This window comes from Nasonia vitripennis, assembly GCF_009193385.2.
Source record: "Nasonia vitripennis strain AsymCx chromosome 1 unlocalized genomic scaffold, Nvit_psr_1.1 chr1_random0005, whole genome shotgun sequence".
In the NCBI taxonomy this organism is placed as follows: Eukaryota; Metazoa; Arthropoda; class Insecta; order Hymenoptera; family Pteromalidae; genus Nasonia; species Nasonia vitripennis.
In genome coordinates, this window is record NW_022279591.1 from 2,247,079 (window position 1) to 2,272,604 (window position 25,526).

General features: G+C 45.6%; 1 protein-coding gene across 36 annotated transcripts in view; it reads right to left on the reverse strand.

Moving 5' to 3' along the window:
• LOC100118566 (coiled-coil domain-containing protein AGAP005037) overlaps positions 1–25,526 on the reverse strand; it is a 1,551,999-nt gene that overhangs the window by 447,446 nt on the left and 1,079,027 nt on the right. Inside the window, exon 20 of one of the 36 annotated variants that reach the window (XM_031921052.2) lies at positions 7,296–7,389. The exons of the other annotated variants lie outside the window; for them this stretch is intronic. Within the exon in view, the coding sequence (XP_031776912.1) occupies positions 7,296–7,389 (94 nt within the window). The remainder of the gene's footprint in view (positions 1–7,295; positions 7,390–25,526) is intronic. 36 annotated transcript variants of the gene reach the window in all.

A 25,526-nucleotide genomic window follows, 5' to 3' on the forward strand; every position in this document is an offset into this window, starting at 1 on the left:
GCAGCATCAGCCAACTTGAGTCGTGGGATCGTGTTGTGATTTAACGATGCTACCTTGGACTTGCTGCAAACTAACCTTATGGTTACGTGTCCTAACAAATCGATGGAACGGACATAGAGACATACACCATACCCCTGCATGGATGCGTCACAGAACCCGTGAATTTTGATAGAAATTGGATTGTCACAACTCAATTACCTCGGAATTGTGAACTCTTTCAAGGATGGAAGTTCTCTAGCTAACGAGATCCATTTCGTGTGGATGTTTTGAGGCAGCGACTCATTCTAGGTGATGTTGGCCCTCCAGCATTCCTGTACCACAGTTTTTGCATATAATGTAAAAGGAAAAGTATTTCGGCATAAAAACCCTTTTATTTAGTTAACAAACTACACTAAAAGCACTTATATTAAGATGAACAAAAACAATAATCACTAAAAAGAAATACAAAGTTGAACAAGTCGCGGCGTGACATTGCGAAGGGAAATGGCGCAACACGCACGACAAACACGTGGTTTGACAATTTGATACACTGAAATTTGTAACACGGGAAAATTTGCCGTGTAACAACGACGTTTGACACGGTCGGGGTAGAGCGTCTCAAGGCTACCTGTGTGAACGAGAGAGTGAACGTGTCTAAGTGCGTCGTTTATTTTTTGAGTAAACGACGAGAGAGAAGCAGTGGCTGCGACGGACGAAAATGACAACGCACGTCGCCGATTCGTAAGTTAGAGACGCGAGGAGACGACGAGCAACGTCAGCGCAGCAGCAGCGACCTTTCACCTCGACAGGGTGTTCAAGTCGGCCCCGCGTACCGTAAGACAGCTGATGCAGGTGGCGGAGTCCTTTGTGGGGTCTACCTACATGAGTGTCTGATGCAGTAGGACCAGCGAGGTGGCAGTTCGCCCGCACGAACGCCAGGAACTAAAACTACAGCGTCTCGCGATCGTAGTGACAGATGCTGTTCGAGTCAAGGGCCCTAAAAACGGGGCATTGGGAGTCACTACGGGTTCCGCAGTCAAGAGTTACCTTGGTTGTCTGCGGGTGAAAGGCTGTCTGTGTGCTACGAGAATTCGAATTCCGCGGCTATCTACTTCGACATCGTGTCCGCGGGGCTGTCTGCGCGCATTCGCGACCGCGCGACTCGGCAACGGCGCGCGAACCGATAGTGTTGCGAGCGAGCGGACCGTTGGGCCACGACGCGTTGATCAATCAGCGCGCGCGCGGTACGGCGGCTAGGGAGAGCAGAGTGGCGGCCGCGAGTCGCAAGCGCTCGAGCCGGCACTCACCTGCCCCGACTGCTCCCTAACGGACGTGCCTCAACTTTAACTTCACCCGATGTTCCAGCTAGAAGGATTTAAGGTCACTAAATTTTTTTCCGTTTTCTCCGGTCGTATCCGTCTCGCGGGTGAACGGCAGTTCCACGTTTGGTTTCGCGAACGAAAAGGTTATCTCGCGTACGTGTTAGTTACCTCCGAATCGCTGACTTTATCTCTTTGTATTGTGTTCCGTCAAATAAAGGGTTATCTCATTTATACGGGTTATCTTCTCGAGTAATAAGCGAAGTGTAGAATTAAGAATTTTATGATAGAAGTGTAGAGTTATTTTATAAAAACGTAGGTTAATACTTGGCGCCGACATCTGGATGCACGAGGCGTAAGGTGGTCGGGCAATTCTAGGATAAGCCGTTTGGCGTTTGCGGAATTCGCGTGCGACGTTATTGTGTGTGTCGGTCGAGTCGTTCAAGCGAGAGTGTATAATCTGATTGCTTCTTGAGCCTTGAGACGCGCGCGAGTCACGCGGGATATCTTTCGCGTACGGGTATTTGCTTGTTGTTGCATACGAGTTGCCTTTGTTCACCGGTTATCTTAGTAATTTGTACGAGTCGATTATAAGTTGTGAGAATTTACTAAGAATATACAGTTCCGTCTGATAAACCACGTATCTCTATCATCCCGAACCGCCCTCTCTTCTTACCGTTTTCGGGGCTGCAGCTAGCCGAGTAAATCACTTACGGAAACCCTCGCGCCGGGAAACAAAGAGTCTGGCGAGACTCTGGCGCTTATGAGGAGCGCCTGGTGCCACCGGGTTATTTTCCAAGCACCTGGCAGTCTTGTGGAGACAGAGTAGATTCGGGATAGGCAAGAATGGCTGGCAGTCTCGTGGAGGCAGAGCAGATTCGGGATAGGCAAGAATGGCTGGCAGTCTCGTGGAGACAGAGCACTCGTATTTTATGCTAAAACTTTACAGGTTGTAGGATGCTCTATGGAGCAGTGTCGCGCTTGAAGTTCGCACCTTTAATTAAAAATTATTAGAATTGATTCAAACTAATAAAAAACGAATTTAAACTACAAAAAAATAGATTTAGACTGAAATAATAAAACGATTAGAAAACTACTATAATTGGAAAGGCAAAGTAAAATTAAAACTCTACAATTCAAGTAAAAATGCAAAAGATATATTTAAAAAACTCTACAAGGCGAAGCTCTCAGCTCCGTATCGCGATCAAAACTGACCCCGCAGAGCACGCGGGGCAATGCTTGTCACCGAAACACGGCTTTCCTTCCCGGATCTCTGTTTTCCTCGCCCAATTTATTTGCATCGCCAGATGCCGATACATTTGAAATCTCGTAGTTTTCCCTCCCCAAAAAGCCATAAAATTCGGACCTAACGCTGCGCTCGGCGTTAAGTCAACACGATGACGCGCGCGCTCTCGCCGCTCGGAACCCAACTCCGCGCCATGCGCGGCGCCGGGCCATAAACGCCGCAACGTGAACAAAGACCCTTTTTTTGATCGCGCATGTAATGACCGTACTAGATTAGATTAGATTAGATTAGATTAGATTTATTTGCTGTACAATGTGTTGTACAATACTTGTATATATCGATACATAATTTAAAGTTTAATTGGATTGAGGATATGTGTGTAGGTGTGCTTGAAGGTCTGTGTGTGTATGTGTGTGTGTGTGTGTTTGTAGTTTTGTTTAATGATGGTGATGTATGAGACTGTATGAGAGGTAAGTGCTTGGTTTGCTATGAGGATGATTACGAATTACGAATTTTCAAGGCTAAAAAAGTATTTTTTAGCCTCGCTTTTGAAATGATTGATGGGTATGATGTCTCGTAATCGTGAGGGTAATGAATTCCAAACGTATGCGGCGATTATGTGAAATGAATTCCTCAGCGCCTCCGACGAGAAAGGAGGTATGTCTAGCGGTATCGCTTCACCCCTCACAGGACGGAGTGCGACGTGGAAGTCAAAGTAGGCAATTAAATAAGATGGTTTAGCATTGTTAAAGAGCTTTCGCAAGAAGCAGGCCGCAAAGTACTTCCTACGTCCGGCAGTGGTGAGCCATTGCAGCTCGAGCCTGTAAGGCGAGATGTGCTCGCCCCTCTTAAGACCATAGATGTAACGTATACCTGTGTTAACCAGTCTTAGTAGTTTAATGTCGAGTTCTTGTGTCAAGTTGCAGTAAACCAGTGAGCAGTAGTCTATGATCGGGAATAGTAGGGCCTGGACGAGGTGTTTACGCAGACCGAGGTTCGTGCTTTTCCTGAAAAAGTATAGCCTATACATAAGAGAGTGAGCACGCCTACACATTTGTGTTACGTGTTCTTTCCAGGTTAGTTTGGAGTCAAGCACGACCCCCAGGCTGCGCACAGAAGATTCAAAATCAACCCGGGCTCCCCCTATATTGATGTACGTGTTAGCCATTGTAGGTAGAGCATTGATATAGTAGGGCGAGCCCAGGACGAACGCCTTAGTTTTGAGGACATTGAGTTTTAGGTTGTTATGCCCAGCCCAGCACCTTATCCTCTCGGCATTAGCTCTCATTCTGTCGGAACAGGAGTCAAGATCCTCGAGGTGGCACTGGGTGTAGATCTGCAGGTCATCCGCATAGATCAGATGTGCAATATCCACGTCCAGACAGAGGCTTATGTCATTGACGTACAGTGCAAAAAGTAGAGGGCCCAGTACGGATCCTTGTGGAACTCCCGTATTGAGCGGAAGGTAAGAGGATAGTTGATTGTCGTCACCAATGACGGCCTGCCGTATGCCCGTGAGATAAGATGCAATCCATCGGATGACCTGCTTAGAAAAGCCGAAAGAGGTTAGCTTTCTAAGGAGCTTGGCGTGACACACAGTGTCAAACGCCTTGCTAAAATCAAAAAGAAGAAGAAGTGTGACCTTCTTTTTGTCTATTCCAAGCCTGACATCATCAGTCAGCTTTATTAAGCCGGACTGTGTGCTGTGACCGGTACGAAAACCTGTCTGTAGGTCATCAAGGAAGAGCCTAGTTTCCAGGTAATGAGAAAGCTGCCTATGTACCAGCCACTCCAGCGCCTTGGATAGAAAACATAAGAGTGAGATCGGACGATAGTCAGTAGTGGATTTTGGAGAACTGACTTTGTTGAGTGCACGCACCAGTGACCTTTTCCAGTCCGAGGGGAAGCATGACTCGCTCAAGGACAGGTTAAAGATACGACATAATATGGGCGCCAGTACTGGCATGGCCTTGGAGACAACAACCTGTGGGATGCCATCAGTTCCCCTGGCCTGAGAGGTGAAATGCTGAACTGCGGCCAACACGTCCGATTACGTAATCTCACTGAAGCTGAAGTGGACAGGATATTCCAGACTATCAAGTGATTGCAGTTGTTCGTCGACAGAAGGGGCGAGTGGATCATTGGATATCCCGCTGAAGTATCTGTTAAGATCATCTGTTGAGAAGCGAGATGGAGTGGTTTCCTTGGAGGTGGTGATTCCAAGTTTCTCGAGTTCTCTCCAGATTTCTCCTACATCTGTTATGTTTGATAGTCGTGAGTGATAGTAGTTCAGTTTGGCTTCCTCGACCTGCTTATGTGCGTTATTTACTGCTGGTGTATAAAGAAGTTGATCTCGAGGATGACGTGTCCTGCGAAATATCATGTATAGTCTGTCCCGCTCAGTCACAAGGTCTCGAAGAGCCGAGGTGAACCACGGGTGTCGTGTGGGTCCTGGCGTTACAGTCCGTAATGGGGCGAGCTGATTGATGGCGTTTGTTAGGTTGGTGTTGAGAGTGTTGATGCATGCGTCAAGGGATGATGTGTCGATTGTAGACCAGTCACATGTGTTGAGGTAGTTGTTTAGTTTTTCAGCACTGATGCCTTTGTAATTTCTATAGGAGTATGTTCTAGGTGCTTGTCGTGGAATTTGCACGTCGAGTGTAGCCGTAATGAGGTCATGTCCGTTTATGAATGGTGAGTCAGTCTTCCAGTGTGAAATGAGGCAATCCTGTTCGTCGACCAGGCAGAGGTCGAGCCATGTGTCAGAGTTTTGCTTGTGGTGCGTAGCACCATAGGGCACCGGTTTGAGGGAGTTCTCTTCTATGAGGGCCTTGATGAACTTGGCATCTTCTGAGGAGGAGAGTTGATCTGCGTTAAAATCTCCCATTATAACTTTCGTGGAGTAGTTGTGCATGTGACTATTCAGCTGTTCAATGAAATTGTTTCCTTGTAAGAAGGGCGCGTGTGGTGGCCGATACACAACCGCCACGAAAATAGGTGGGACTCCCTTCGCAGTGATCTCACAGAAGAGATACTCCGGGTAGCCTGGCTTTCCCGTCCAGATCCCGTCGGATGAAGATATTATTGTAGCAGTCAGCGTGTTGTGGATGTAGAGGGCCACTCCTCCACCGTTTCTGTTTCTGTCTCGTCTGTGTAGCGTATAGTTAGTCAGTGTGGGAATCGAGGTTACTTTATCATTGAGCCAGGTTTCTGTTACAGCTATTACGTGAAAAGTGGGACGAGTAGACAAAAAGAGTCTTATCACTTCAATGTGCCCCGTGAGAGAGTTCGCATTGAAGTGACAGACCCGCAGTCCTTCTGACAGAGTTACCTTGGAGTGTGAAGATTTCGCGATCGATGAAGTTGATGATGGTGGTTTGGGTGGAATGAGGTGTATGTATTTTAGTTGATGTTGTTGTTGTTGCTGTTGTTTGGTGGTGTCCGAGATAAAAAATTATCTAGGTGTTCCTCGGTTTCGATGACGACGGCGCGGTTGTCGTTGAGGCGGATGTAGAGCTTGCCATTCCTCACGTATGTACGACATCCTTCCCTCCTCTTGACCTCCATCCGCGCTCTGACCCTCAGCTTGTGCACCTCTGGGGGAAGGAGCGGATTGATGTTGATTAGCCACTGGTCGTCTGGAGCTGGGGCTCGCGCTTCCTCCAGTAGGTCTGCATCCAGCTCCGCTGTGTGGAGCTTGCGCTTTCTGGCCTTCGCAGCTATTATTGAGCAGGCGAGGGCATGTGACGCCAGAGTGACAGCAAGAGGTGGCATTCTGGCTGAGTTGTCAGCGGCTGTGTCCAGTCTTCCCATAACCCTCGCTCTTACTACGTCTCGTTGGAGAACTGTGGGGTCCAGCGCAGTGAGCACCGCATAAGCCAGCAGCCGCAATGAGGATTCCTCAGTGTATCGGAGCCCCGTAATCACAACGACATTGTCGTTGTTGTTGTGCTCCTGCTGCCTTTTGATGACGGATATTTCCCTGCGGAGGTGAGCCAGTTCGTTGTAGTTGCCGTCGTGAGGTGTGCCGTTACTGCTGTTGGTTGGCTGCGGGATAGCAAGATTCCTCGATGCCAGGTCTTCTAGCTTTGCCTGCAGCTCACTGATGTTTTTCTCAGCATCATTAATGCGAGAAGTAAGCTGCGGCAGGTCATCAAGGGCCTTGAGCCTCTGCTCTAGGGGAGCCAGCCTTTGCTCAATCTCGGTCATCCTCTTCGCCATCTCGTTTTGAGTCTTCAGGGATGCCTCCTGTTTCTTGCGGATGTCAGCTAGAGCCTCTAGGATATTTTTAAGGGAGCTCTCGATCGTCGAGGGTGTTGTTTGACGAGCAGGAGATCCATTTCGAGATGGGGCGCGAGATTGTGGTGCAGAGCTGTAGGGCTTGGTCGTTGCCTGCTTAGATGTAGATTTAGGCCCTGCCAGCGATAGATTGAGCTGCGAGGAGTTAAGCCTTTTCTTGGCCTGCTCCCTCTCCACTTCCTCCATACAAATCGCGCCGTTGCAGGTCAGGACCGCCTTACCTCTGACCTTTGAAGATGTGAATGTAACACACTTGGAGTGGTAATGTGTGTTACATATATCACATTTCTTAGGGGCCTTGTTCTTAATGATGTTATTGCATTTTCCGCAGGTCTCGTATCCCGCATCGTCGTTTCCCGCATTCATTGTGCTCATCTCGTTGTTTCTCACCGTAGTTGGTGATCTGACCTCTAGGTGGAGCAATGGTGAGAGAAGAGAGAGCGTTTACCGACCTTAAACTGAGTGGCGCCGCGATGGTGTTCAGTCTGCTCACTAGATGGCAACAGGTGGTCGAAACGTTGAGAGAAAGCCGTGCGGGAAAAGAGCCTAGAAATAAAAATCTCTAGTAGAAAAGTAATTTCTAAATATATTCAGAATAAATCCGATAAAAATATATGCAATACTGTTTACTAGGAAGGTGCCCTCCTGCTCGCCAACCCACATGTTCGTTATATTATAAACTTTAATTTTAGGTGTGTAAAAATATACAATTACGGTTTTCCATGTTTAAAACTAAACCTTGATGCTACCTAAAGAAATCCTCGAGAGAATATACTTAGAGATCAAACTAAATCGTCTCTTAATATCTTTAAATACTCATAAGAGACTAACAAGTTTTCATTTTCTGACACGACGTAATAGTGTATTGTGCAACTAGGGGGGAAAATTGGATTTTTCTAGCGAGGATGATGTTTTGAGCACGAGTGGGAGTCGTAGGCGCCCGAGACGGACACAACTGCTCAAAACATCACCCGAGCCTGAAAAAGCCACTACCCCCTTGTTGCACACCGTACTTTTTATGATAAGTGCACGAATAGGCCACTTATCATGCATACGAAAGGAATGGGAAATTTGAGGACTTTTCAAAGTAAAACAATATAGTATATTGAAAATTTCGAAAATTTCGATATTATTTATTATCAGCAAATTTGATTCATATACTATGCTTTTTCTCGTGTATTATGTCCCGTTGATCAGGGAAACACTCTGACACCTGGATATCGTCTACAAGAGATTCGATTTTGTATCGACACATTTGATTTACATACGATGCTCCTCCTTGTAGACGATGTCGCGTCGACCTGGGGGTCATCCTGACACCTAGACATCGTCTACAAGAATTCTAAAGTATTTTTTGGTATACTTTATGTTCAAGTGACGCTCTTCTCTTTAGATGATATCGCGTCGATCCGGGGCTCATCCTGACACCTGGTAATTTGTAATGCCCCGTACACGCTCCGTAGCATATTTAAAGAATAAAACATTTCAACTTTATTTTCGGAATTTTCCCGTTGCCCCACTCTTACCGTCGAAGCTCCACACCACCGCTAAACAGCCAGCAGCAGCACAACATCATACGATGACGTAACAGAGCCACAGCAGCCAGCAGCGGCAGAGTGGGAGCGCGACGCGAATAAATATAGATATATGCCTATAGCCATGACGCAGCGACGGCGGAGCGCGCGCATCCTCGTACACTTATCTATATGTAGGTGTGCGGTGCAAATGTGCGAGTGTTCGGCGGCTCAGTACCCGCTCGCTTAGCTTCCTATAAAAGGCTATGCGCAGCATAGGGCTAGTTACTAGTTGCAAGCGCACTAGTCTCTACTCAATCGCAATTACAGCGTTGAGTAGATATTTCTATACTTATAAAAATTTAAATATGTTACTTACAAACGTAAATGTGCATTTTACGGCGCATTCCTTTTCATTATATAAACTCGATAAACCACTCTATGTAAACACTAGCTCTAGCGCAATTTAAGCGCTCTAGTCTCTACCCAAGAGCAATTTACGCCTTGAGTAGAAATACTTAAAAATATTTAGACAAATTTGCAACTTGTATAAACTGATAATGCAATTTCGGCGTATCATTTAGAAAGACTTAGCTTAAACATAGAAGATTTTGTTTACTTATAGATTTAATTTGATTAGTATTAGATGACGCAACTTACGCGCATCTAATAATAAACTTTATATCACCTGGGAAAATACTTGCAAATTTATGTTAGAATGACAACGCAATTTAAGCGTATCGTTCAGAAACAAATATAAAATATCAAGTGGCGCGATAGCGCCACGAAGGCGAGTTTGAGAAGCAAACGAAGCTTTGGCGCCCGCGACACTATTTACTGCTATATTGGCATCCGAGATTTTACTTTTAAGAAAAGCGATACTTTCCATAATTATTTCTAAGTGATTTTTATATATTATCACATTCATGTGCTAATCAGTGATTTTTGATAGAAGTTGCAAAAAAAACGCTGTCATTTATATAATATAAATAATCTTGTATATGATTTGCTTAAATCATTATCTTTTTCTCCAGTGTTAAAGGACGGTGAAGTTAGCCGCGCCCAGAGTGAAAGGGCGGTGAAGTTAGCTGCGCATAAAAAATGATAGGGAATTGCTTTTTCACCTTTTTTACATATCCTTACATTCCTCATATAATTGTGGAGTTACATACAAAAAAATATTCTGCGACGTCCTATTGAATTAAAAGTTTATACTATAGGTATAAAAATCATTCAAGGGCGGTATCTAGGTGTACAGGGTGGCCAATGACGAGGTCTAGGTAGTTCGCACCGTGGTTTTTGGTGTCAAGGTATAAAAATCATTTAAACGCCATGTCCAGGTGTACAGGGTGGCCGATGACGAGGTCTGGGTAGTTCGCACCGTGGTTTTTGGTGTCTAGGTGTAGAAATAATTCGAGAGTGGTGCGTATCAGAACAATTGGTAATTTCATTTTAGTAATAAAAATGTTACAAAAAAGCTGTGGTCGAAAGGTGCTAAAGATGTTTATATTTTATTTTTACGACGTCCAATATGAAATACTCAAAAAAAATTTACTAAATAATATTGAAATCTCTAAAAAAAATCAACTTCTGAAAAAGTAAAAGGTTAGGCGAGTTTGATGTATTCCGCAACGAAATTACAGATAGAAAAAACTGAGATCAAGTGTTTGTATGACGTTCTAATACATAAAAAGAAAATTTTAGTTGTCCACCAATAAACAAAATGAAACGGGCATGCAAGTTAAATAGTAACCATCTTGAGAGTTGTTCCTCGCTTCAGTACGATTAAATATAATAAACTTGACTTTGTTTAATTGATCTTAGTTCTTTTCTATCTGTAATTTCGTCGCGGCATATATCAAACTCGCCTAACCTCTTACTTTTTTAAAAGTTAATATTTTTTAGATAGATTGTACACTACATTTATAAAAAGCATTTATATTCGACAAAGCTAACGCAATTCAAGTTGTTGCTACAATGCGTCTGGTACGGTTTTCAGCAGGCCTTTTCTATGCTCCACAGTGTAGACGTGGCCCTGCATTTCTAGCACCCATCTTGCTCAGCGTCCGGTGAATTATGCAAGTTGCATAGCCACTGCAAACTACTGTGGTCCGTGACGACCTTAAATTAATATCCCTCAATATAAGGTCTGAACTTCCGTATAGCCCAGATGACAGCGAGACATTCTCTCTCTGTGACACTGTAGTTTCATTCAGCTATCAACATTGTGCGGCTAGCGAATTCCAAAACCCGCTCTTCTCTGTTGATTACTTGGAAAAGTACCGCGGTGAGACCGGTATTACTGGCGTCCGTATGCAACACAAACTGTGATTCGAAATATGGGCGATGAAAAATCGGCGCAGACGCTATCAGCGCTTTCACGTGTTGGAAAGCGTCTTTGCTGTTCCGCCCCCACTCGTATTTTTTGCCTTTTTTTGTCAGGCGATGAAGCGGCTCAGCGACGGTCGCGAATTCTTGCAAGAATTTGCGATACCACGACGCCATTCGTAAGAAACGTCTCAGCTGTTTCAGGTTTTTCGGCGCTCGATACGCCACAATGGGCGCTATATTCTCTGGATCTGGCCAAAAACCATCGTAATTAACTAGGACGCCGAGATACTTCACCTCTTCTCGGCGAAAGACACTTTTGTCTCGGTTGATCGCCAATCCAGCCGCGATCACTTGCTTGAGCACTTTCTCTAAGTCTCTAATTGCCCATTCGCTTTGCGCACCATCACTACCGGGCTTGACTAAGCACTGTCAGAGGGTTCGATGATTCCCGCAGCAAGCAACTCTCGTACTTGTTAATACATCCCATCCTCTATTTTTGGCGACACGAGATAATACTTCTGTTTTATCGGCCTGGCCGATCCGACGTCTATCCCGTGCTCAATCAACTGCGTCCGTCCGATCGTACGGTTGGATTTAGGCAGGATGCTGTCCAGCATTCTGGGAATCTGCGCGTGCTCGTCGTTACTGAGGTACGTGAGTCGAACCGCGGCGATATCTATCGCCCCTGCTGTAACTATCGTAGCCACCTGAAGTTGGACAATCTTTCGCTCCTTCTTCAGATATTATTTGGATTTTTATTTGGATCGAGGACTGCGCCAAACAGGCGTCCGAAATTCCTCCCAATTAGACATTCGTTGGTCGCTTCGGGTATGATCGCCACTGTTACGTCGCATTGTACACCTGCGACGTCGAATGGCAAGTCCACGAATCTTATGATCGGCGACGTCTGACCATTTGCACACTGTGCTTGACGGCCATCGCGTTGTCACAAAGGTCGACTGCAGGCGCTAGCGATCTGAAGTCCTAACGACCCCATCACTGTCATAGCTGCACCTGGGTCGTATAGAGCCCTAACTCTGAACCCTCCGATGCCCACGTGTACCCACCAGCCTGACTCGTCTTCATTTGGCGATATTGTCGGCTGGCGATATTCGCTGAACAACAGTGCGATCATGGGATCAAAATAGCCTGAGGTTTCGCGCGAGATATCGGCTACGCCCTTCGTCACGTGCCTCTCCTCTCAGGGAGACTCCTCGCGCGACGGTTCAAGAGAAGTAGTAACCTCGCCTAGTCCTCCTTTTTGCCGTTTCCATTACCCGAAGGACAGTCTCGGGCAAGGTGGCCTTTTCCGTGGCAGTTGAAGCACTCTATTGGCCTCCTCTGCTCTCTTTCTGACTTCTGGCTTTTGCGCTTCGGACTAGGAGACTTGCCTCACTCTTTTCTAGGTCTGGAGCGTCCACGCTGAGGAACTGATTTTTTGCTGCCTCCTCCAGCGTTGGCGTGCTTCGCCGGTTACGCCATCGCCGTAAGCTTCGAATCTAGTAGTTTGCTTAGGGTGTCGTCTATTATAAGCAGTGCGTCGGTCTGTTCTGCCAATTCTACTGCTGTGAGCGGCGTTTTAGCGCCAGTCTTTGGCGTCTTGGCCAAAAAGGCGCATTTGGGGACCTTTGCGATTGCTACTCCGGGTTTCGAAATCTTTCCGGTGAAATCCTCGTCTGAGAGCGGGCAGCATATTATGGTATATCCGATCCAGTTGCTGGCTAGCGTCTGGTCGGGGTTCCATTCTCCGCATAATGCCTTGCAGGTTGTTTACGTAAACCCGCACGCGTTTGCCAGGCCCCTGCGTTCTCGAAATTACTTTGCTCAGTAACTTCTGCTGGTAGCCCTATGTCTACCCGTACGATCTCTTGATAGATTCGCAGAAATCGTCCCAGCTGGACCAATCTCCCTGTTCAGACAGCTGGTTCTGTAACCACTCGTACACGTTGTCCGTCAATACCTCTTGTAATGACGCTAACATCTGCGCATCTGACAGGTCGTCCAGCCTTCTGCGTTTTTCCATGCGCTGTAGGAAGTTCTCGACGCTTAACGATGAGTCCTCGGCGAACTTAATCCCCCATTTGTTCACTGCGGGACCAATGGGTCTGTTGTTCTGTCTTCGCGACCTATTGTAGTTGCTACTGTCACTCAGCGCTTGCGTATGCGCGTTCGTCGCATTTGCACCCCCCCCCCTCCCCAGCAACTACTGAAGGTTGCGAATAGAGAGGATTCGCCGGGATCCAAGAGTTGGAGGCTCCACCAGCCACCGCGCCCGCGTCTTCGCGGAAGCTGCTGTGATTCGTGTGATTTATGCTGTATGTGTCTTGAAAATTCACATGACCGGCTTTGCATGAGTTCTGTGGATTACTCTTGCTTGCTAGTGGATCCACCCTTGTACTGGACGCTATGTTAGTCGGCCATTGTGACATAATGGCCTCCATCTTACACATCAGCGCCCTCATCATTGCGGTATTCTCAGCTATCGACTGACTTAGCAAGTCATTCTGAACTACCGAATTTTGCGCTGATATTTCGTGACTCTGGGCGTATTGTGCGCTGCATCGCTTGTCTTTACCGTACCCTCTGTTAAGCAGGCGATTGCTCGTTGTTACAGCGCTTTGCTGAGATCTGGTGTCTAATCCGCCAGTCACTGGCGCTGCGCCTATGACTGCGCGTGGTGCGGTGATCTTCACACTGCAGAACTTTCCGTTTTGGAAGACGTATTCGCTTTGGCCTTCGCCCGCCGTAGTTGTCGGCGTTGTCGTTGTCGTCGTTATCGTCGTTGTCGTAATTACTGTCGTTACCAGATTCCCTGTCGGCACCTCTATCGTGACGATTCTATTCTGGTATCGACCCTGCGCCTTTTGCGCTGTTAACCTGGCTTGGTCTTCCGGCATCAACACTGGCGCTTGTGCCTGTTCACTCTTCTCAGTGACTGGCATTTCTGCGAACGCGTTTCTTATTGACATCGCGATTAGCAGCCCTTTCGGTTGGCCTAATCCTTGCGCCAGTTGACCGTAGTTCATCTCGATCGCCGGTGTCACCACGACTTCGTTGGCGTCGATCTCTTGTTGTAACAGCTTCAGAGGGTGCGGCTTTTCGGCGTCATAATCGCCCGTATAAATCGACCGCGTCGATACTTGTTTAGCCGTTGCGTCGATAAATGACTTACGCAGTTCTTCCCTCTTTACTCGCGCCATTACTGCCGTCTGGCTTCAACTGCATACTATCGAGGGCATCGTCCATCTCTTCTTCGTCGATGCTCGAGCACCAATTCTCGACGACCTTCTCTAATTTTTTCGCCATGTTGGTGTATCTTTTGCGTCTAAATGACGTTTACGCGGTTGCGCAACAACGACGTGGCAGCTTCCTATCCTACGCACTAACTCCAGATAGCTCCTAGATTGTATTTTTGTTGCTACAACGTAAGCTGCAAAAATACAACCTTTCTACTTACACACTTGCACACCTAAGCGCGTCGCTGTGACGTAGATTATTACGCGAAATCGAATAAAATGAAAGATTGAATTCGTATAAGCGGTGTGAAATCCGTTAAAAAAAAATTAAATTACGTCAGGTAAGCACGAATTGCTTCTGGCGCGCGCACTCGTAGCACCGCTGTGCTCTCACTTGCAACGCACAGTTTGTGCTACAGGCATATACGCACTCAGACACCCGAAAAAAAATCCGAAAATGGACGAAAATATTTTTCGCGGAATTACGCGTATATCCTAATCTGCGAGTCGAGTGTGTTCTCTTCTTAACAAATTTTGAGGTTTTCTTGGCTGAAAACTGGGAGTATACTGTTCCGCGCCTTCCCGTGGAAGTGACGATATACCTTGCGCCCGTCGCTTTCACATAGAATTGCCTCTATGTAGATCCGCAAGCGCTCGCACTCTCTCTCACACACTTGCTCCACTATAGCGTGCGTCGACTATACTTTTCGGCTACACGTGTTTGTGTTGCCGCTTTGCTGCGTTTTGCTGTTTAATTGTTAATAATTAAACAACTTACAATTTCGCATACACGCTCTGCTTTCACACGAGACGTAACGAAAAAATAATTATGTTACTCTCTATCCTAACGACAGTGCTTTAAAATTCTCCCGATAATAAACAGAAAATTATTTGACTCGGAGAGCATACGATATAAGTAACAGCTTCAAGTTTCGCTGCTCCGAGTCGATTAATTCTACGTTGTGTGATAATATCAGGTATATATTTGTTCTCGGCCTGGCAACAAAAATCTCTGATTAATTATTATTCACAGACTTCTCGTGTGAATTGCGTTCGAATTATTCGTATACGCCGCACGAATAAATTCGAACGTTGCTCAAATCCGCCTGATTTGAGCGCGACATAAATAACGCGGGGATGCTCGTCTTTACGTCGCTCGCGTGACCTTCTTAAATTCGCAACGGTTTCTCGCTCGCGCCGAAAATCGCGAAAATTACAATATTTGCACGTTCCTTCCGAAGCAGCCCCACGTTGGGCGCCAATGTAACGGATTGTAAATTAGATCAACGAATAACGCGCTAAACGAATGAATCGCATTCCCTCGATGCGGCGGAGGACTCCTCTACGCCTGCGAAACACCTCTGTTGCATGCTGTCTCAGCTGCTTTTGTTTTGCTGGGTCTACGCGCCGCCTGGCTCGTGCTCGGCTGCTTAACTGCGTTAGATACTAATAAATAACGCCCGCGGTGGCGGCGGTATTTGCAGGAAGGAACAGGAATCAGAAGTAAACGAGCGAGGTTTAGAAATTATGAAAAAGCACGTGAAATAATTAGACTAGGTTATATTTTAATAATCTGCGAGACGCCAACAACTTTGCGACTCGCTGCAACGCTGGAATAATCGCGCTCGCACGCGTATATCGCCGTGAAGGTCGCGCTCGCTGAATTACCCTTTTTTTCTCTCCGCGCGCAAAGAAGTCTGCGCCGGCCGTTTATGGGGAAGTTACGTGCGGGCCCGTTACAGTTTAACGCCGTTGCGCGACGGCCGGGCGGCGCTGAAAAAAGGACGGCGCGCATCGATCGATTAACCCGCGATTCTGTGATGCGCGGGGTTAATTTTGCCGGCACTTGGGGAAGCGCGAAACGGAGAGCCTTAATCCGAGAATGCGTGGATTAATAGCGGACGTAGATAGCGCGAGGCACACAGACGTGTAATAGATCAGCTCCGCACTTTTTGTGCCTTCTAAACGGTTTAAAGTCCGACTCTGTAAATAAATAATGCTTGTGCTTGTATATGTGACCGTGCTGCCTTGATGCATACTTGTAACATCTCTGGAAGTGGTGTAACATCTGAAATATGCGCGTGTTCAAAATCCGTTAATAGCAGCCTCGTCATCACTTACTGCTGCCTGTTCAAGTCTCTATTGCTACCTTGCGCGGCGCCACGGATTTCTTATATTTGTCCAAACTATATAGAGGACTGGTGCAGCTAAACAGTGCAAGAACATTATCAAGAGTAATAGTTTTCGAAAACCGACAAGTTTCGCACACGGCAAGACAACGTAAAGGCTTCACTACCTCGCGTCACCTACAATGCAAACACAAATTTCTGCTAGCCTAAATAACAACAAACTCACTGGCTATCTATTGTGTCTAGTGATTTTAAATTTAAATTTCGCCTGTTTAAGCTGAATATTCGGAATCTTATACTGGACAGATCATTGTCGGTTTTGTACTGCCATTGTTGTTTTTCTGCGAAAAAGGCGAAAGTGAAGATCTCAAGAAAAGAGACACAAAGATGCCGATTAATGCAAACAAAGCTGCAGGTGGAAAGATTTCGGGGCATAAGGAAGAAACTGTTACTCCGAATCTCAGCGATATTGCGGCAAACAACAACAATGATGAGAACCGCAGTAACAACACTCTGGAAGACGAAAAATCGGGCCTGGCTGAGCTGAGTGAGAATCAGCTCGAAGAGACACTATCTTTGGTCCCGCACTCAGGACGTGCCACGCTTGCGAGGACCCCTGTGCGTCTGCCTGCTTCACCTAGCAATGGTCTCTCTAGCATCACACCAACAGCATCGTCGTCAATCCTCTCTACATCTACATCGTCGAGACGGGATATCAACCAACTTGAAGATTCCGCAGTCAAGAGCGGCAGCGTCATCTCTACCCTGGTAACGTACACGAATTACATCCGCGATACCGTGCAGCAGGCTATAGTTTCTCAGCAGGAATCTGTGGCGCACAGGATTGGGGTGATTGCCGATGCCCTCGGTGTCTTACCTAAAGTCACCCTGGGGATCGGTGATCTAGTAGAAAGAGTTAGCGCCTTAGAGACCATGCTGCTCGAGCGAAATACGCAATTGAAAGAAGCAACTGAAGAATGTAAATTGCTTCGCGAGCAATTCGGTAAGCTCTCAGTCAACATTGACGAGAAATTTATAAATCTCGAAAAAGAAATCGCGTCAGTGAGTAAAATAAAGCACTTCGAGAATATCGTTGATGGCGCGAGCGTTCCAGATGACGCCGGTGGCCAGCGAGCGATGAATTAGTTTAGCGACTTCCACCGTGCCAGCTGGGCTCCCGAACAATAATCTTGTCAATAAAGATGCAGCGAAGACGAACTCGGCGACAGACTCTGCGATGGCTGTCGGTGCGTGTGCTCCTGGCCCAAATACTAAGATCCAGAATTGACTAGGCCAAGGGGTTTCGAGAGAGGTAGAACGGGGAGGTTTGAGGGCCGGCTTCGTAAACGCGACCTCGCTGTGCAAGCACTTAGGGTTGTTTCGTCAATCTCTCTTCAGTGCTTTCCCCTACTACCATCTTTTCCGGGTGGCTGAGACGCGTTTCTGGCATGGAGTGGACGGCGTGTTCGCTGAGGTCGATAGGTACTTAGTTTTGAGACAGGACAGGAATAAACAGGGAGGTGGTGTGGCCTTGTATTTACATAACACCTACAAAGCGTCATTGCTTTGCTCATCGCTGACACAGACCGCTGGAAAACCGGAAATTCCGGAATATTTAATGTGCAGAGTACAACGGGGTAAACTTCCTCCTGTTTTTGTGGCAGTAATTTACCGACCGCCAGGTATACCCTTCACCGCGGACTCCGACCTTGTTGACAATCTCAGAATGCATTTAAAAGGATATAAGTATAGAATAGTCATGAGTGATCTAAACGCGAACATGTTGTCGACATCCTGGGATGCAGAGTTTGTTAAAGAACTCGCCTGTGAGTTGAATCTCAAATTAGTGGAACATGGCGCGACTCACCATGTCGGGGAATCTCACACATGGATTGACGTTATACTGACTGACGAGGATAACTCTTTAGAAGTTATCCTCGTCAGTCAAGAAGAAGAATTATGCTTTAAGGGCGGAACATCAAGCACTCGCGACAGAGGCCGAACTTCGAACTAAAGAGGCAGAGGATCTATTCATTTAGAGCAGAATTTTTGACGCGCTAGAAAATAGAAAAAACGTTTGGATAGAGTTGCGTAAACTAGGGCTTCTGTCTAAGGTCAAGGATAAGCTACATGGTTTTACTCCGAACGAGTTAAATTCACACTTCGCTGCGGTGTCCATTTCGCGCACTGAGCGCGAGAGAGATTTGGACGTGATACTGTCAGAGGCTAGTGACGATGGCTTCACCTTTAGTGCAGTCACTTTTTCGGACGTGGTCCTAGCCGTTGCTCACTTCTCATCTCGAGCAAAGGGTGAGGATGGTATACCGCAGAGTGTAATTGCAAAATCCTTGCCAATAATCGGGCAAAGCTGCACTATTCAACAGCTGGAAGAGGGCTCTTTTGGTGCCTCTTAAAAAGACGGCCATTCCATCTACGGTCTCAGACTTTCGTTCCATAGCACTCTTGAGCTTCCTTTCCAAGGTCCTGGAAAAGATAGTCCACGATTAAATCGCGGAGTACCTAGAAACGAAGGGGATTCTAGACAGCCGCCAAGCGGGCTTCAGACAACATTACTCAACGCAGACAGCATTACTGAGACTCACTGAGGACATTCGGGCTGACATTGACGACGAAAAACACTTACTTACTATCCTACTACTATTTGACTTCAGCAAAGCGTTCGATACCATTTCCCACTCAAAACTGCTACGAAAGCTGATCAGGATGGGTTTCACCGAAAGTGTTGTCTTCTGGGACAAATCATATATTACAGGACGCAATCAAAGAGTGGTTACAAAAGCGAATGAAGAATCGTTTCGGCTAACAACCAACCTTGGCGTTCCGCAGAGCTCGGTCCTGGGGCCCCTCCTGTTCAACATCTACGTGAGCGATCTTAAAGACACTTTGTTAAATTTCAGGGGTCCGACGGAGAAGTTATCGGATAGTGTTGCGCATTTGCATTGCGCACTGCACCTCAATACTGGTAAAACGAAAGCTATTATTTTTGGTTCAGAGCATAACATAAATTGTCTACACGAGTTGCAATTGCCAGTCATTGAGGTGCAGAAAAATGTGTTTGTTCCCTTCGTTGACATGGTCACAAATCTCGGTGTTGCCATGGATTCTAAATTGACGTGGAACCCGCAAGTGGATGCAATTAGCCGTAGTAAGGTTAATAGAGCCCTTCACGGGATTAGATCTTTTCGATCCTGCACCGAGGCTTTGCGCAAGTAGCTGGCAGCGGCTCTTGTCATCTCTCATTTGGATTACTGCTCTGTTGTGTATCGTGATGTGTCAGGTGAGCTTCATACCAGACTGCAAAGATTGCAAAATTCGTGTGTGAGGTACATCTGTGGTGCTGGAAGGCGTGAGCATATTACACCCTAAAGAGAGGATCTGGGCTGGTGGATTGTTGAGGAAAGAAGGGCGTACTTTGCGGCGGTACTGCTTTACAAAGCAGTTGTCATGGGACAGCCTCTGTACCTTACGACCCTCTTTAAAAAAAATCAGTCCCGAACCTCGAATAGGGCTACAAGGGAGATTCCGGTTCCGGGATCGCGTACTGATGTGGGCCTAAAATCTTTCAGTGCTCGAGGGGCGCGTATTGGCATTCGATTCCGCTGGGTCTGAGAAATCTACCGTCGCTGTCGCACTTTAAATCAGCGATGCATCGATTGCTGGAGTTCAACTCCGTCGACATCAAATTGTGATTTTTGTGTTACCACTGGACGCAATATGCACTTAGTATATATAAGTTGAAAAGACTGGACGATATAAGCAAGGAAGCACTGCGTGACGTGTACCTGACTTGATACCTGGTATTAATATTTTTGAGTGTTATCTTGTACGAATTGTGATATTTGACGGCTGTGATACACAGCAAATATTTATTATTATTATTATTTTTTTTTATGAAATGGAAGTTTTTATCTATTTTGTATTGTGCTACGACTGATATAATGTAACTTTGAAATTGTTTTTTTGAATAAATACCTTACTTATTTACTTACCCTCACGCGGGTGATATACACTTTCATACACACAATCACATTCAATGCGCGCCACACAAACCTTCTCGATCTCGTCGCCGACCTCCTGATCCCGGACAGACTGCAGAACTCGAACGTTGCTGGACCGCTAAGCAGGGAGATCAGGATACCCGGATTCCGCGTCACACTCACACACAGGATATAATTCAATCCGCTAGACACAGCACAGCACACCGGGTTATCAAACGATTTCCTAGATCACGAGCAAAGTCATGTGTTTACTTTTTGAAGGCCAAGAGCTATCTGAGCGCGCACCTGAAGGATTAGCCCGCGCGCTCGCTCTCTCTATCTCTCTCGTTCTTATTCCCGAATTCGCACGTGTTTTTCTATGTATGTGTATATATATATATATATATATATATATATATATATAACACACACACACTTAAGGGTTATCCTCCCACGTTTGCTGTCCTATTACTATATATATATATATATATATATATATATATATATATATATATATATATATATATATATATATGTGTGTGTGTGTGTGTGTGTGTGTATATCCTATATTCCTCCCGCGAGTTCAGACGTGTATCCGACCAGTACCGCGTATTTTGCCGTTCTTTTCCTTTTGTGATAAGTGTTTGGTGTAAATACAAGTGAGCAGTCTATCGTCATTATGTCGGTTCATTAGTGCAGTGAAAAAAAGTGCAAAATCGCAAATTAAATGCCGGTGTGATTCTACGAGGTGTTTGCAGTTGTTCATTACAACAGCTGCCTGTTACACGGGCTCAACAACAACAACAACGGAACAAGGCTAAGTCATCATCAGGGTCTGGCTGTCAGCAACACGACAACAACTGGAGGCAAAGAAGCAGGGGCACGGGTCACGGGACAGCACGCGGACGGCGCGATTCGGCGAGCCCGCGCCGAGTTATAAGCCTTTTCTGGAACCAGAGCGCTCTTAGAACTAACGTCCAACGATTGGTAGATAGAAGTATCGATATAATTTTATTTATCTTTGTTTTTAGGTAGGGTTTAAAGTACTAATTCTGGTTGAATAGGTGTTTGTGTTAACTTATTAGTATATGATTTATGTAAAAAACACACACACCTCGGAGGGTAGAGCAGAAATAAAATATGCTCCGTGGATCAAATCAGGCCGCCGCGTTTACCGTGCGGTGCGACCCGTGGGCTGCCAAAGCGAGATCCTGGATGGAGAGGCGATCTAACGGTCTCTTCAAGACCTACGGTTGCGTGCCGAAGTGACCCGAACCATCTTTGGCTCCCGCTGACAGCAAGACGGGAGGCCGGTTACCTAGCTGGTTTGGGTCAACCGGCTCGAGCGAGTGCGTGTTATCGTGTGACATCCGCCGGAAACTCTCCAGAGAGCCGAGCACCTATGTTCGGGGTGGGAGGCTCGAGAGAGTAGAGGTGGGCTAGTGCGATAGCGCGTGCTATACCCTGACATGATGCACCCAGTCTGGCACCGCCTATAGTCATGTGTTGGGGTCATGTCAGCTGCCCCCATAGACGGGGGGATCCAGGGGGTCGGACACATGCCAGGATGAAGAAAAATGCTTATAAAATGGGAACCACAAACGAACTCGGGGAAAACCCACAGGAGAACCTGAGAGGAAGTTGAAACCTTAAGGGTACCAACAACACAAGACGGTGGATATCCAATCCACAAATCAAGCAGCAGTACCAGTATAGGCAGCGCCATGAGTGCTGCAGCATACCGATATGACAAGAACGCTGTGGTAGGAGAAGAGAGCCAGACCATAAGGGATTGGCTACAAGCCCACGCCAGCCTGCGAGACAAGCTACGGGTGGTGCGTGAAATGGCCAGGGAAATGACCAAAACCCTGGAAAAGCAAAAGGGCGTGAATATCAAGATCAAAGAAGGCTTACCCTTAATAGGATCCATGATGATCAAAGCTTTCACGCTTCTTGACCAGATGGAAGATGTCGCGAAGAGGCAGTCCCCCAAACAATCTAGTGAGGACAATGCAAAGCCTCAAAAAACGGTAAAATCAAAGAAGAGGATACGGGCATCATCTGACGGAGGCGGCGGGACCCCCGCCAAAAAAGACAAGAAGGATGTAAGTGCTCCCCCGACAATTAGGGACAGCCAGGGGAACGGCCAGACTTCTCATGGTCAGACACAACGGGAAGTAGCTTCTGGCATTTCAAACGGCCATCCAAGAGGCAATCGGACAAGTAGGCACAATTAAGGGCAAGATCTCCAAGACAATACTAGAGATCAGAGACATCGATAGACTTACGACGAAGGAAGAGGTCTACAGTACTATCACAGCCGCAACAGGCTGCGGCAAAGAAGATGCCAAAGTCCATCTGCTTGAGCCAAAAACGAGAGAGCAGAGGATGGCAGTGGTAGAATTGGACCAGACCAAGGCCGCCGCACTGCTCAAAAAGGGAAAGATTCGCATCGGCTGGGTAAACTGCAGAGTGCGGGTGCGAGCGAGCGTCACGCGATGCTACCGTTGCCTTGGCTACGGGCACGTTAAAGCCAAATGCAAAGGGCCTGATAGGTGCACTAGCTGTTGGAAGTGTGGTGCGGGTGGACATAGAGCGGTGGCATGCAATGTGCCGACCCAACAGATAAAGTGTTTTCTTTGCAAAGACGACACGACGCCTGAGGATAGGGCGATGCACACTCCAGGCACCGTAGCTTGCGCAGTCTTCTGGACGGCCCTAAACGCAAGCAAAATCCAAAGATAATGGCAAGGATACTCCAAGGAAACCTGCACAGAAGTAGGCTCGCACATGATCTGCTAACCCAACACGTGAGGGAGCAAAAAGTGGATGTCCTATTGATCAGCGAACAATACAAGAACCTAGACCCACCCTTTTGGGCGTCAAACGGCGAAAAAACCGCAGCCATTTGGGTGCCCGGGCGCGGGTTGGCGAATACGGGTACGGAAGAAGACTACGTAAGGGGAAGGATGGGTCGCATAACATTCTTCAGCGTATATCTGTCACCGAACCTAACTGCCGCCGACTTTACAAGGGAACTAGGGGCATTGGAGGACGCTATTAGAGAGGTCCCCGGGGAAATCGTGATGGGGGGCAACTTCAACGCGAGGGCCACAGAATGGGGCATGTCGACGACGAACCCAAGAGACATAGCTATCCTCGAGATGGCAGCCAGGCTGAACTTGATAGTAGTGAACGAGGGTAATACCACTACCTACCGTAGAACAGGCTTTGGGGAATCAATACCGGATGTAACCTTCGCAAGCGAAATGACGACCCGCAACATAAGGGACTGGCACGTCACGGAAGAATATACAGCTAGCGACCACCAGTATATTCTATTCAATATCAACGAAGACCGTCAGACCAGTACCAGGAGAAATCACAGCCGATCGCTTACAAATGATTGGTTACAAATGCATCCGACTAAAGTTCAGAAAGCTGCATGCAAATATTGTGCGGAGATTATTGTTTCTTTTACTCAGAAATGTCATTTAAGTGATCACGGCAAAAGTCAAAGTCATATTGAAAATATCAATGCTGCTAAACCGTTTAATACTTTTGTAACAGTTGAAGTTAAAGGGCCATCGTTTTTGATAAAGTTCATGTTGCAGAAATACAAACTGCCCTTTTTATTGCTGAGCACAATGTTGGAGTTTAATTTGCAGATGATTTAGTTCCTTTTATGCAAAAATTATTCAGAGCCTGTAAAGTCGATGCGAATGAAAGAGGATAAATGTAGTCGAGTCATTAAAAAAGTATTGTATAAAAGCTCATTCGATAATTTAAAGGAAATATTAAGCAGCATATTATATTCAGTTCTAGTCGATGAAAGCACGGCTATCGGTAACGTTAAGCTATTATGTGTTTCGGTGCAGTATTTTAGTAGAGAACAAAATAAAGTCGCACAACATTTGTTGCAATTAATAGAGTTAGATGGAAAAAAAGGAACAGCTTTAGATATTTTTACAGAATTTAAAGCATTTTTTGATAAAAATTATATAAATATGTAAAATGTAGTTGCTTTAGCTTGCGATAATGCCAGCATTATGACCGGCAAGATATAGAGATTTTATGCTCTTTTGAAAAAAGTAGTCCACCATTGTATATTATTAAATTGTATTTGTCATTCAGCCGCTTTAGTTGCGAAAAATAGCTGCAAAATGATCTCTTCAGAAGTCGAAGAACTATTGAAAAGCGTTTCATTTTGGTTTTTAAATAGCCCGAAACCATTTGCCAAGTATTTAGAAGTCGTGCGTTATTTAAACTTACCTCCTCTTAAAATGCTAAAGTTATTGGGAACGCGTTGGTTAGAAGCTTACTGTTGTCACGATAGAGTTCAATTTGCGTAACCGGCATTAATAAACTATTTACTGTAGAAGCTTTTGAAATGATCGCACCTAAACTTGCCAAAGAAATCGCGTCAACGACGGTCATGACGGAAGGAGGTGAAGTTAAAGTCAGTAGTGCCAAGAGAATTTTAGAATTATTAACAAATCCTTTTGTCCACGTTTATGTAGCTTTTATGAAATATACGTTAAATTATCACAACTCGTTCAATGCTCTTTATCAAACAAAAGGATTAATGATCCATAAATTATACAGATCAATTGAAAAAATTTTTCTTGAAGTAGGCCAAGATTTTCTCAAGCTTGAATCGCTCTCTCAAATAGCTTCGGAAAACTTCGATGTCAAAGAAAATGTTAAACCCTTAGATCAAGTATTTTTAGGCGCCGCTGCTGAAGACCTTCTCGTAAAAATGCTAGCTGATATTGTTTTAGAGGTCCGACAAAATTGTTTAAATTATAACATAACTTGCATTGAAGAAATGAGATAAAGATATTTGGAAAATCGTGTTTTATTAAGTTCTCTTTACTTTGTCGAACCAAAAATCGCGTAACGTTTAGAAGAACGCGAAAGATATCCCTATTTGAAAGAAATAGCTCGGTTTTTTCTATTTATTGATGCAAACAAATTAGCTTTTGAGTGGAGAACGTTGCTAGTGCACTTTGATCGCGATACAATTTTAAAATATGAAGAATTAGATGAAAAAGCATTTTGGTCAATAATATTTATTCTAAAAAATGATACAGGAACGGAATTGCGTTTCCCAACTGTGACAAAAATTGTTCAAGCAGTTTTTTCTCTTCCTCACTCTAATGCAGAGCCTGAGCGAACTTTTTCGGATGTAAATAAAGTCAAAGATTTGAAAGGCAATAAAACTAGTACTGTGTTACTTAACGAGAATTAAAAAACAACGAGAATTGTTTTTTAAGATCTTACGGTCAAGCTTTTAATATTGATAGTCATAACTTCACGCCAACGGAAAATCAATTACGTATGTTTACTGCGCAAAATTTATATTTAAAAAATCAGTAGCTTCTGTTTATTAATGGCATTTTATTTCAAGAAGGTTTCAGTTCGTGAATATTTAATAATTTTTATTTGTTTCAGTTTATGAATATTAAATAATTA